Source organism: Rhinatrema bivittatum, chromosome 16, assembly GCF_901001135.1.
Source record: "Rhinatrema bivittatum chromosome 16, aRhiBiv1.1, whole genome shotgun sequence".
Classification (NCBI taxonomy): Eukaryota; Metazoa; Chordata; class Amphibia; order Gymnophiona; family Rhinatrematidae; genus Rhinatrema; species Rhinatrema bivittatum.
Genome location: NC_042630.1, coordinates 70092553 through 70105800, shown reverse-complemented (window position 1 = coordinate 70105800; position 13248 = coordinate 70092553). Strand labels below are relative to the sequence as shown.

At 49.6% G+C, this 13248-nt stretch overlaps 1 protein-coding gene across 3 annotated transcripts in view; it reads left to right on the top strand.

Annotated features, from left to right (window-relative positions):
* Positions 1–13248, top strand: part of PLD2 (phospholipase D2) — a 444278-nt gene that overhangs the window by 382767 nt on the left and 48263 nt on the right. For all 3 annotated transcript variants that reach the window (XM_029581771.1, XM_029581768.1, XM_029581769.1), the window contains exons 19-24: positions 3031–3119; positions 4148–4261; positions 4532–4581; positions 6661–6798; positions 7196–7349; positions 7424–7541. In XM_029581771.1, the coding sequence (XP_029437631.1) occupies positions 3031–3119; positions 4148–4261; positions 4532–4581; positions 6661–6798; positions 7196–7349; positions 7424–7541 (663 nt within the window). The remainder of the gene's footprint in view (positions 1–3030; positions 3120–4147; positions 4262–4531; positions 4582–6660; positions 6799–7195; positions 7350–7423; positions 7542–13248) is intronic.

Below are 13248 nucleotides of genomic sequence, written 5' to 3'. Positions count from 1 at the left end.
AGAGTCATCTAGTAGTGCTGGAGGCACAAGAACTATTTGTTTGGGTGGAGAAACATCTGGTTAGAATAGCTGCTTCCCATGTGGCTGGAGTGGACAATGTGCAGGCGGACTTCCTTAGCAGACAGCGACTGGATCCAGGGGAGTGGGAGTTGTTGGCAGAGGCCTTCGCCATAATTCAGGCCAGTTGGGGCAGACCAGCGATGGACCTCATGGTGACTCTGGGAAATGCAAAGATGGCTCAATTTTTCAGTAGCAGAAGGGAATTTGGATCGGAGAGCATCGACACTCTTGTTTAGCCATGGCCAACACATCTGCTGTTGTATGTTTTCCACCGTGACCTCTCATAGGTCGTGTGCTGTAGCACAACAAGCTTCATCCGGGCAGGGTGATTCTGGTTGCATCCGAATGGCTGCGCTGGCCATGGTTTGTGGACCTTCTTCATCTAATGGTGGATAGTCCCGTTCGCTTGGCCCATCTGTCAGAGTTGTTACGGCAGAGACCCATATTTTCAGACCAGGAGGATCGCTTTTGTCTAGCGGCTTGGCTTTTGAGAGGCGGCAGCTCCACTTGAAGGATTATTCAGAGCCTGTAATTGTGACTTTGTTTCAGGCAGGGAAGCTTTCCATGTCATTGGCTTATGTCCGAGTGTGGAGAGAGTTTGAATCGAGGTGTTTACAGAACAAGGTGCAGCCTTTGAGGGTGGATGCTCTGCAGATTCTGGGCTTTTTGCAAAGCGGCTTGGCTAAGGGTTTGGCCTATAATTCTGTTTGGCTCCAGGTGGCAGCTTTAGGGTCCCTTCGAGGTAGGATTCAGGGAAGACTATTGGCGTTTCATCCAGATGTGGTTCGTTTTATCAAGAGGACAAAACATCTGCGCCTCTGGTCTGGAAGATTTGTTCAGTATGGAATCTGAATTTAGTTCTTCGGGTGGTGTGTGGTCCTCCCTTTGAACCGGTTAGAAGGGCTTCTTTAAAGGATTTAACCTTGAAAGCTGTTTTCCTGGTGGCTGTCTGTTCAGCTAGAAGGATTTCTGAGCTGCAAGCATTGTCATGTAGGGACCTTTTCTTGCGTTTTTTGGAGGATGGGGTTTCTTTGCTTATGGTTCCTTTTTGAGCTACCAGCCTTTTCAAATTTGTCAGCAGATGCTCCTATGACGAGGGAGCTTCACTTATTGGATGCACAACAAATTCTTTTGCGATATCTTAAGATGACAAATGCCTTTTGGAGATCTGATCATCTGTTTGTTCTGTTCAGTGGAGCAAAGAGGGGAAATAAAGCTGCCAAGGGCACTATTTCATGATGGTTAAAAGAGACAATAGTTCTGGCTTATATCTGCAAGGGCCGGTTGTTGCCGAAGGGGTTGAGAGCGCATTCCACTAGGGCGCAGGCAAACTCGTGGATGGAGTGTCAATTGTTATCTCGGAAGGAAATTTGTCAGGCGGCATCATGGCTTTTTCCAGACTTTACTGCTTGGATGTGCAGGCGCTGGAGGAGGCGTCTTTTGGGAAAAGTGTGTTGTGCGTGGGCCTTTCGAGTTCCCGCCCAGAGTAGAGGGGCTTGAGTACATCCCAATTGTCTGGACTGATCTGGGATACGAACAGGAAAGGAAAATTGATTCTTACCTGCTAATTTTTATTCCTGAAGTACCCCAGATCAGTCCAAAGACCAGTCCCCATCTTTCGAAAGGCTTCCTCGCTTCTGGATGTTGTTGAGCTGGTATGTGATATTGTCTGATTAATGAGAAGTATACATAGTTTGGTAAGAACATAAGAAATTGCCATACTGGGTCAGACCAAGGGTCCATCAAGCCTGGCTTCCTGTTTCCAACAGTTGCCCATCCAGGCTACAAGTACCTGGCAAGTACCCAAACACTAAGCAGATCCCATGCTACTGATGCTAGTAATATCAGTGGCTGTTCCCTAAGTCAACTTGATTAACAGCAGTTAATGGACTTCTCCTCCAAGAACTTATCCAAACCTTTTTTAAACTCAGCTACACTAACTGCACTAACCATATCCTCTGGCAACAAATTCCAGAGCTTAATTGTGTGTTGAGTGAAAAAGAATTTTCTCCGATTAGTTTTAAAGTGCTACTTGCTATCTTCAAGGAGTGCCCCTAATCCTTCTATTATCCGAAAGAGTAAATAAATGATTCACATCTTCCTGTTCTAGACCTCTCATGATTTTAAAGACCTCTATCATATCCCCCCTCAGTCATCTCTTCTCCAAGCTGAAAGGCCCTAATCTCTTTAGTCTTTCCTCATAAGAAAGCTGTTCCACCCCTTTTATCATTTTGGTCTCTCTTCTATGTGCTTTGTGTTAAGTTAAGGGGGCCTAGTTTTCAGAGGTTCCAACTTTGTCTCTGTTCACCCAATATTTATTGGAGTTTGTTAAGGTATACATCTTGGCTTGGGTATAGGTCAATGCTGAGGGATTGCAAGTGGCACTCTCGGTTATATAGCAGTGCCTCAAAGTTTTGTTCTCTGCCTCCATCTGCTGGTAGGGATGCATAAGTTGGATGGATAAGTTCTTGGAGGAGAAGTCCATTAATGGCTATTAATCAATTATACTTAGGGAATAGCCACTGCTATTAATTGCATCAGTAGCATGGGTTCTTCTTAGTGTTTGGGTAATTGCCAGGTTCTTGTGGCCTGGTTTTTGGCCTCTGTTGGAAACAGGATGCTGGGCTTGATGGACCCTTGGTCTGTCCCAGCATGGCAATTTCTTATGTTCTTATGTTCTTATAAACCCACTTGCCGGACTGATCTGTGGTACTTCAGAAACGAAAATTAGCAGGTAAGAAACAATTTTCCTTTTTCTCTCTATATGTAACTTTGTACTTCGGTGTCCCTTCACATAGTAATTTGCTTGACTGACTGGGAGTCATTCAGTGATTTCTAAACCAAGTGCTTCCTGAGAATTCCATGGAAACCTTTTGAAAGGAACTGGGACAGGAGAAGACCATCCTACCTGAGCCTCCATGTGCTGAGGGTTTCGGAGCTGTCTCATGGGTAACTTTTTTTTGCTTTCAGAACCAGTTTTTCATCAGTTGTGCAGATGGGAGAACTGTGCATAACAGAATTGGAGACACCATTGTGGATAGGGTCCTTCGAGCACACAGGTAAGGGCACTGCTAAGGCTAGGACTTTCAGCGTGAGAGAGCAGGGGCAGGGAATCTGTGTGAAAGAGTAGGGGTAGGGAACTGGAGGTAAGATTCATGATGGAGGAGCAGGTATGGGCAGAGGAATGATTAGGATCCACAGGATGATGGAGTTAGAAATGGGAGGACAGGTACAGGAAGAATTGGGAATGGGACTTGCAGGCTATGGTGTGGATGCAGGGGAGTTACCACCCAGGAAAGAGATCCAGGCATCATAGTAGATAATACATTGAAATCGTCGGCCCAGTGCGCTGTGGTAATCAAAAAAGCAAACAGAATATTAGGAATTATTAAGAAGGGAATGGAAAATAAAACAGAGGATGTCATAATGCCTCTGTATCGCTCCATGGGAGACCACATTTTGAATACTGTGTGCAATTCTGGTCACTGCATCTCAAAAAGGATATAGCTGCACTGGAGAAAGTGCAGAGAAGGGCGACCAAAATGATAAGGGGCATGGAATGGCTGCCCTATGAGGAAAGGCTAAAGAAGTTAGGGCTGTTCAGTTTGGAGAAGAGATAGAAGTCTACAAAATCATGAAAGGACTTGAACAAGTTAATGTAAATCAGTTATTTAATTTCTCAGATAAAAGAAGGACCAGGGGGCACTCCATGAAATTACAAGTAGCTCATTTAAAACAAATCGAAGAAAATTCTTTTTAACTCAGCACATAGTTAAATTCTGGAATTCATTGCCAGAGGATGTGGTTACAGCAGTTAGTGTAATTGGGTTTAAAAAAGGTTTGGATAAGTTCCTAGAAGATAAATCCATAAACTGCTATGATGGTAATTAATACGCAATAGCAGCTTGTGATCTCTCTAATGTTTGAGTACTTGCCAGGTACTTGTGACTTGGATTGGCCACTGTTGGAAACAGGATGTTGGGCTTAATGGACCCTTGGTCTGACCCAGTATGGCATGTTCTTATGTTCTTATGGAGCAAAGTGTGGATGCAGACCTGCTAACCCTGTTTCACTCTTCATTTGACAGAGAGGGTAAGACTTTTCGGGTGTTTGTGGTGATCCCACTCCTGCCAGGCTTTGAGGGAAATATTTCCATGGGTGGAGGAAATGCAATCCAGGCTATTTTGCACTTCACGTACAGGTGATTACCACCCATCTGACATGTACTATATATGTCTAATATACTTGCCTGCTCTTTTTTCCTCTTTGCACCTCCCATCTAACTGCTTATTGCCCCTGTTTTTTCCCTCCTGCCCCCTCTCTCTCCTCTCAGCAGTTCCTGCATCTCCCCCATACTGCCTGTTGCATTACACCCTGGGCTGAAAAGCAGAGTGTGTGTGTGTGGGGGGGGGTGCTAGCACCCATTTCTCCCATTTCCACTTGAGCATCATGTGACATTTTGTTGTTTCAGGACCATCTGCCGTGGGGATTGCTCTATTCTGTCTCGTTTGAAAGCTGCAAGTAAGTCTCTGTTTTACCATTCATGCAGGCCCTTTCAATGATTTTAAGACATTGTCAACCCTGCCTCCTACCCTTTCTCTGGGGTGAGTGGGAGATGGGGGTTGGAGGTTGTGTGAGGCACTCTCTGCAGTTCACAGTCTCTCTCCCCTCCCATACAGTCTTGCGTCATCTCTTTTCTCTCTTCTTCCTCATTTGCCTCCCTCTGCCCTCCCTTCTCCTCTCCCCCTCCTTTGCCATGTCAGTATTTTAGTGCCCAGGACCAGCAGTAGTGCCCTTCCCCAGTTCTCAATCTCTTGCCTTCCAGGCCCCCACACCAGTTCTCCATTCCTAACTAGCTCTCCCATTCTTTGTAGCCTCAGTTGCTCTTAGGTTATATATCCATGGGAGGTGATGCTCTCCAAAGTCATAGTCAGGCCCTCCTGGAACTTACTTTGAAGTTTTTTTATATTTATATATATTCCGCCTTTGAGACACTTCAAAGTGGATTACGTTCAGGTACCGTGGGTTATTTCCCTGTCCATAGAGGGCTCACAATCAAAGTTTCTACCTGAGGCAATGGAGGGTAAAATGACTTGCCTAAGGTCACAAGGAGAGGCAGTGGGACTCGATCCCTGGCTTTCCTGCCCACTGCTCTAACCACTAAGCTACTCCTCCACTCAACTTTGACAGACATAGGCAGAGTAAAACTTGCTTACTCTGCTTACTGAGAGTCACTCCCATCTATACCCCTCCTTTCTGCTAATTTCACCCTTGATCTCTCTCTCTCCCCCCCCACAAGCCCCTTCTGCCCACTGCCTAAGCTCAACCCCTAGGGTACTTCCATTCTCGCTACCTGTTCTTCTCTCCCACTATAGTCCTTGAACCCCCTTCCCTCATCAGGGAATAAGTCTCAGGCTCTCTCCACTCCCCTTCTCCCCTGAATGTTCTCTATCTACACTCCCCATACGAGCTCTCAGTGGTCCTCGAGGCCCTCCCAGATCCCCAGAGTTCCATCACTAGAGCCCCTCCAATCCACAGAGGGTTAGCAAGCCACACTAACCCAGAGGAAGAAGTTAACCTTACCTTGCTCCTCCTTCTCCTCTCCCAAGCCATTAATGCTGGGCATAAGCAGTCCTCTTCACAACCACGGTCACCAATTCTCCTCAAGCCAACTCTCCTCTTGGATGACGGGGATAGAATCAGCTCATAGAGCGTGCAGACTTCTCCAGAAGTGGAGGAAAGGGGGCCTGTATCAAGCTTATGGGAAGAGAAAGGGGAGAATCCTCATTGGCCTGCGTGTCTTGATCTCTGCAGGGGAAAGTGGGGCAGATCAACCAATGAACATGATCTCCTGGGGAGGGCTAGAGGATCCAGATTGATCTACATGGCAAGCTGTCCTGTGGCAGGATGGAGAGACGGAATTGACGTGCCATCTCCTCTCTGTGCGCCATGTGAAGTGCACTGTTTTGGATGGGGCCTGGTACCAGTAGTAGCATCTGTGTGTTCTCGGCAGCTGCCTTGTTTGCCCCACCTTGCTTCAACTGTGCCCAGCTTACCTAAGAGTTGGTCGTCTTCCTCACGATAGCAGGTGCTGCCGCATTCTGTCACACGTAGACAAAAAAATGTAAACTTTGTTCCATGGGCTGATCCAGCGACAGGCAAGGAACAATGTGCTTTGTGGGCCAGATTTGAGGACCCCTGATGTGTGCAACAGTAAAAGAATCTGCCTAACATGCTTAGTCTAACTTTACTCCTTCTGTTATTCCATGCTTATACCATTTTACTCCATTCTAACTCCATGCTCATGCCATGTTTGTCATGCTAATAGCATGACAAGCTATCCTTGAGAGAAACATGGAGGTATCCTGCACAGAGCAGCAGATGGGCAGACTGGATGGGCCATCTGGTCCTTTTCTGCCATTATTACTATGTTCCTATGTAACTTCCATCTCTGGGCTCTCCTATTAATCTCTGGCTCTGCTGCAGAAGCTGAGGTTCTAATCTCTGAACTCTGATTTCTGGGTTCAAATGGACCTTCATCTGTAATCTCCAAGCTTTGATGTTTAGTTCTGAACATGCCAGTCTGCCATTTATCTGCAGTTGGCGACGAGTGGAAGAATTACATCTCTTTCTGTGGATTGCGCACACACGGGCACCTGCCAGATGGATCCCTCATCTCGGAGCTTGTCTATATCCACAGCAAGATGCTGATTGTGGATGACAGGAAAGTCATCATCGGTGAGTCTCGCACATGCTGTGAGGTCTGAGGGAGAATCGGGGGAAGCGGGAAGCTCGTACCAGTGAGTCTCACACACATTGTCAGGATTGAAGGAATCTTGCTAATCCCTGGGGATCAGTGCAGGCTTGCTCATGGAAGCGTTAGGATGGGAAAGTACGACTGGTATAAGAATGCCGCTTATGCTGTGAGGAACATGAGGGTCTTGCTTGTGGCATCACACGGATTGGGACTGTCTCACAGGAGTCTTGCTGTAATCATGGGAATCTTGCCCATGGCACTGTTGGGATTGGGAGAAGTCTTGCTTGTGACCATGCCCTGGGGCCAGTGACAGCACCTTTTTTCTCGCTCTCCTTCACCCTTGTCCTTGTCCCTGTCCCTGTTTCTTTCTCACTTCAGGTTCTGCAAACATCAATGACCGGAGTATGCTGGGAAAACGGGACAGTGAGCTTGCCGTGCTAGTAGAGGACATGGAGACCCTGACATCAGTGATGGATGGACAGCCATACCAGGCTGGGAGATTCGCTCACAGCCTGCGCCTGGACTGTTTCAGGTGTTGTGGGTATATCCTGTGGGTTATGAATGCTCTTGTAAGATCAGCTTCTCATAGCTCTCTGGTTTTTGCAGGCTGCTTCTCCAGGCTGATGCAGAACCCAACATTAATATCATGGACCCCATCTGTGACTCTTTTTTCCACCAGACATGGAATGGCACTGCTGTAGCAAATGCCACAGTGTATGACCAGGTATGTACTGCCATGCTTCAGACCTTGAGACATTTGCAAAGACAGGTTCCAATCACATCATAAGAACACCCTGGAAAAAGATCTAGGCATCATAGTGGATAATACTTTAAAATCATCGGCTCAGTGTGCTGCAGCAGTCAACAAAGCAAACAGAATGTTGGGAATTATTAGAAAGGGAATGGTGAATAAAACGGAAAATGTCCTAATGCCTCTGTATCGCTCCATGGTGAGATCGTACCTGGAATACTGTGTACAATTCTGGTCGCCGCATCTAAAAAAAGATATAGTTGCGATGGAGAAGGTACAGAGAAGGGCAACCAAAATGATAAAGGGGATGGAACAGCTCCCCTATGAGGAAAGGCTGAAGAGGTTAGGGCTGTTCAGCTTGGAGAATAGACGGCTGAGGGGGGATATGATAGAGGTCTTTAAGATCATGAGAGGTCTTGAACGAGTAGATGTAAATCGGTTATTTACACTTTCGAATAATAGAAGGACTAGGGGGCATTCCATGAAGTTAGCAAGTAGCACATTTAAGACTAATCGGAGAAAATTCTTTTTCACTCAGCGCACAATAAAGCTCTGGAATTTGTTGCCAGAGGATGTGGATAGTGCAGTTAGTGTAGCTGGATTCAAAAAAGGTTTGGATAAATTCTTGGAGGAGAAGTCCATTAACGGCTAGTAATCAAATTTACTTCGGGAATAGCCACTGCTATTAATTGCATCAGTAGCATGGGATCTTCTTAGTGTTTGGGTAATTGCCAGGTTCTTGTGGCCTGGTTTGGCCTCTGTTGGAAACAGGATGCTGGGCTTGATGGACCCTTGGTCTGACCCAGCATTTTCTTATGTTCTTATGTAACACAAGAAATGCCATACTGGCTCAGACCAAGGGTCCATCAAGCCCAGTATCCTGTTTCCAACATTAAGATAGATCACAATCTACTATTGCTTATTAATTACCATAATAGCAGTTTATGGATTTAACCTCTAGGAACTTATCCAAACCTTTTTTAAACCCAGTAACACTAACTGTTGAAACCATCTCCCCTGGCAATGAATTCCAGAGTTTAACTATATGCTGAGTGAAAAAGAATTTTCTTCAATTTCTTTTACATGAGCTACTTGCTAACTTCATATAGTGCCCCCTGGTCCTTCTGTTATCTGACAGAAGAAATAACCAATTTATATTAACTTGTTCAAGTCCTTTCATGATTTTGTACACTTTTATCATATCCCCCCTCAGTCGTCTCTTCTCCAAACTGAACAGCCCTAACTTTTTTAGCCTTTTTTCATAGGGCAGCTGTTCCATGCCCCATATCATTTTGTTCGCCCTTCTCTGCACTTTCTCCAGTGCAGCTATATCCTTGTTCCCTGTACGTACCAGGATCAGTCCAAACGGTGGGTTATGTTCCCCGTCCAGCAGATGGAGTCAGAATAAAAACTCGAGAGGGGGCACTATATAAGCCCCTCCCCTTTCCTCAATCTTCAGTATTCTTCTGACTCCAGCAGATGTGAGCAGGGGACTCTGCGGTCCCCAGTGCAGGAGATTAGGTTTTCTAGTTTTCTGTTTTCTTTTGCTTTTTTCTCATAAAGGGATCAAGTAAATAAGTAAAAGGTATAATTTTGAAACAATTTAGTTTTCTGAGGTGACTCAGCAGGTTTCTGCCTTTTGAGTCATGAGGTGCTTGCAGCCAGGTCTGTACGTCATTTCTTTCATTTCCCCCCCTCCCCCCCCTCCGTTTTTTCAGGGCACCCTTCTTTGGGTATTGGGGGAGTGTTGGGGAATTTTCTTGTGTTAAAAAAAAAAAAAAAGAAATTTTTTCCTCAGGCTTTCTTGTTGTACTCGCAGTATTCGGGCCGGACCCGGGGTGCATACTAGTGGTGCTAGTCACTTCCCCTCCCTCCCCCGTTATTTTAAATTAGTTTCAGCCGCTACCGACCCACGGTTCGCGAATCCTTCTCCAGGGACCGTCGGACGCCGGGAGGTTTAGTCCTTCGGCGCTCTCTCTGGGTCGATGGGGGAGGGGTGATCTGTGTGCCTGCGTCGTTTCTGCAGTGCGAATCGCGTGCTCTTTTTCCTGTCAGTCCTTTCAAAAAAAAAAAAAAAAGCCGAACAGACCATGCCACGCTCCTCTTGAGTGTTCTGCCTGCGGCAGGCAGGCTGGTCGGCTCTCACGGGAGGGCCTCTGTGACTCCTGCATTTTTGAGGGTGAAGTCACCGAAGGACAGGAGGACGAGTCCACGGGTCCTCGCTGTGAGGACCGCGCGTCTTGAAAGCGGCAGGCCCCGTTCCCTCTGAGCACGGGAACGGCGGCCATTTTGTTTTCAGAAGGGGAGGAAGATACTGAAGGCCCGACTCCGGTATTGCCCTCTGGCTCTGCGCCACTCCCTGGCCCGGAACCTGGCGGTCGTGGAGGGGAGCACCAGTATCGTTTTCCTCAGGGACCTCTGGAGTTTTCACCCGAGTTCGTGCTTCTTATGCACCGGGCTTTCTTACAGTGCAAGTCTCAGCCCTTGGAGACTCCTGGGGGACTCCCTCCTCCCAAACGGGCGTGTCTGGGATCGTCCCTGGAGGGGTCTTCTTCCCAGGATAGGGCGTTACCTCACGCAGGAGACCCAGGACCCTCCCGGGTCCCGCAGGCCCCAGTGGGTGGCCCCAGCAACCCCCCGACAGGGGACCCGCTCCCGGATGCAGAGGATGACCCCACGTTCACTTCTCAGGTGGAAGGGGATGACCCAAGGGTCCTACGAATTTTTCAGTATGATGAGCTGGATGATCTAATTCCCTGTACGTACCAGGATCAGTCCAGGACACCTGGGTTGTGACTCCGCACCAGTAGATGGAGACAGACTAAAACTTGTGGGCGGAGCCATATATGCCCCTGTGCAAGTCACAGCCCCTCAGTCTTACTCTGTCTCCAGTAGATGGTGCAGGTCCAGTCACAGCCCTGCCTGATCTGATTTTGGTGGTTTTTTGGGGCTATTTTGTTAGGCCTGATTGTTTTTGTCGACGGTATTCTTGGCAAATTGGGTTTTGTTGTTAATTTTAGTCACGGGTGCCCTGCCTCCCGGGGGGGTTGAGAGGTCCTGAGGGGACTACCCTCCCCCGGTTGAGGCCGCTGCCAGGGTTGAGGACCCGGCTGAGCTAGTGGCAGCGTCAGGGGTGACACCGGGGAGCCCGGTTCACTCACCCCTGCAGGAAAAGGGCTCCAGAACCAAGGACAGCGGTAAGCTTTGTTTAAAGAAAAAAAAAAAAAAAGGGTTTTTGTTTTCGTTGTGCGGCTCTCCGTTTTCCTCGCGTCTTCGCTCCGTTTTAAGGGGGGGGGCGCTGGTAGCAGGAGGGAGGTCGCCGATTTTGAATCCTTCATTTAGTTGGCGTTTTCGCCGCGTTTCCCGCCTGTTTTTTTTTTTTTTTTCGTCGCGTACGCCGGCAGCCCACTCGCGGCCTGCCGGGCCTGCGGCTCGGCTCGCACACGTTTTTCGTGGCAGGGCCTCTGCAGCTACGGTCGCACGGGCAGAGAAGGAGTGTCCGGAGCGCCTCGGGGGGCCCAGTCCAGAACCGCGCGATCGCCGCCGCGCGGGGGGGGCTCGACTGCTAGGCCCCAAGCTGTTTTTTTCCAGCTCTGTGAGCGCGTGGCGGCCATTTTAATTTTCGGCCGCGAAATCGCTCGGTTCACACCAGGGGATACAGCCCAGCCCCCCGCGCTTTCCCCACAGCGGGATCCGGCGGGGGGGGGGGGGGCCCCACGGAGGGGCCTCGTTCCCCGTTGGCTCCCGCGGATGGTTCTTCAGATTTTTATCTGATTTTGCGCTTCTGGTGCGCGGGGTTTTTCAAATCTTAGCGTACTTAGCGCTGCCGGATGGGCGTCGCGGGGGGGGCCACCCGCAGGTCTGTTCCGAAGGCTAGAAGACTATGGATGTTGCGGGGGGCTCTCGGGACCCCCGCGGTGGAAGCGTCCGCCACGTGGTGTACCTCAGGAGTCTGGAACGGATTCTTCATCGGCAGCTGACTCAGAGTCTCCAGAGGAGTCCCTGATGGGGGCTGAGGAGGCGGCTGCGGACGGTCCCGCCCAGCCCAGCGCAGTCAAAGGGGCACTAGCCGTGGAAGGGGATGGCCCCAGGTGGTACGGCTAGTTTCGCAGTGAGGAACTGTGCCCGCTAACTCCAGCAATTCTTCAGGAACTGGCAATGGAGGCTCCGCTGGGGGGGGGGGGCCCGTCGAGAGGCAAACATGGATCCGCCAAGAGGCAATCATGGATCTGGTGCTCTTAGGTCTCTCGGGGCCGACAGTAGGCTTTTCTTTTCAATTTTCATCGACAGATTTCTGTTCAGTGCATGGGATACGCCGGAGTTGAGATTGAAGGTCAGTAAGGCCTTGGACAGGATTTACCCGCTCCCGGAGGATGTGCTGGCACTCCTTCGCCTACCGAAGGTGGATTTCGCAGTCTCTGCGGTGACGAGGAGGTCGGTCATTCCGGTTACGGGAGCCACGGCTCTCCGAGATATACAGGATAGGAAGCTGGACGTGTAACTCAAGAAGATTTTGAGGTGTCTGCCCTGGGTGTGCGGGCTACTTTCTGTACCAACTTCGCTATGTGAGCGAGTCTGCGCTGGGCCCAAATTCTTCAGGCGAATGCAGAAGAGGCATCACAGGCAGATAGGTTGGAGGCAGCAATAGCGTATGGGGCAGATATTCTCCACGATTTGCTGCGTACGTCCGCTAGGTCCGGGGTGGCGGCTGTTTCGGCGCGTCGCCTGCTGTGGCTGCGCAACCTGGCTGCAGATGGTTCGTTCAAAGCAGCTGCCCGGGGACAGATTCAGGGCGCGCTCCGTCTGTTCGGCCAGATCCCGGTTCCGAGGGCCCAGGAATTCACGTCATCAAAGGTCTACCGGTCCTTCTTATAGGTTGGCTTCCTCCCGTAACCTTCAATGGCAGCAGTCCTTTCGGGGTACACGCTCCGGTAGACAGGGTGGAGCCCCGTCAGCAAGGGGGCCAGGATACCATCGGACCAGTGGGTCCGCAACGTGATGACACACGGTTACGCATTAGAGTTTGGTCGTTCCCCAGCACACTGTTCTCGTCGTGCAAGGCTCCCGAAACGAAGGCAGCAGTGCTAATCACCATCCGGCGCATGGAACTTTTGGGGAGCCATTTTTTTTTTCCCCGTTCCGATCAGTCCGCACGGCGAAGGATGTCACTCTTTTTGCTTCATTGTTCCAACGAACGACGGCACTTCAAGACCACTCCTGGATCTAAAAGGGGTGAACAGATACCTGCGTGTGCCTCACTTCCCAACGGAGACTATTGCGGTCGGTGATCGCCTTGGTGCGTCCAGGAAGGTTCCTGGCCTCACTAGGTTCCACGGAGGCGTACTTTCACGTAGGCATTCCACCGTCTCTTCCACGATGCCTAAGGTTCTGCTTCCTAGGACGGCATTATCAATTCACGGCTCTCCTGGTTGGGGCTCGCAACGGCGCCTCGTACTTTCACGACGGTGATGGTCGTGGTGGTGCCGCAACTTCGCCGGGAGGGTTTTCTGGTTCATCCTTACCTGGGCGATTGGTTGATTCGGGCGAAGTACAAGGATCAGTGTCGGCTGTCAGTGGCCAGGGGCCTACAACTCTTGCAGTCTTTCGGCCGGCTAGTCGAGTTCAACAAGAAGTCCATTGGTACCCGCGCCGGTATCCACGCAGACCCTGGAATGCCTTC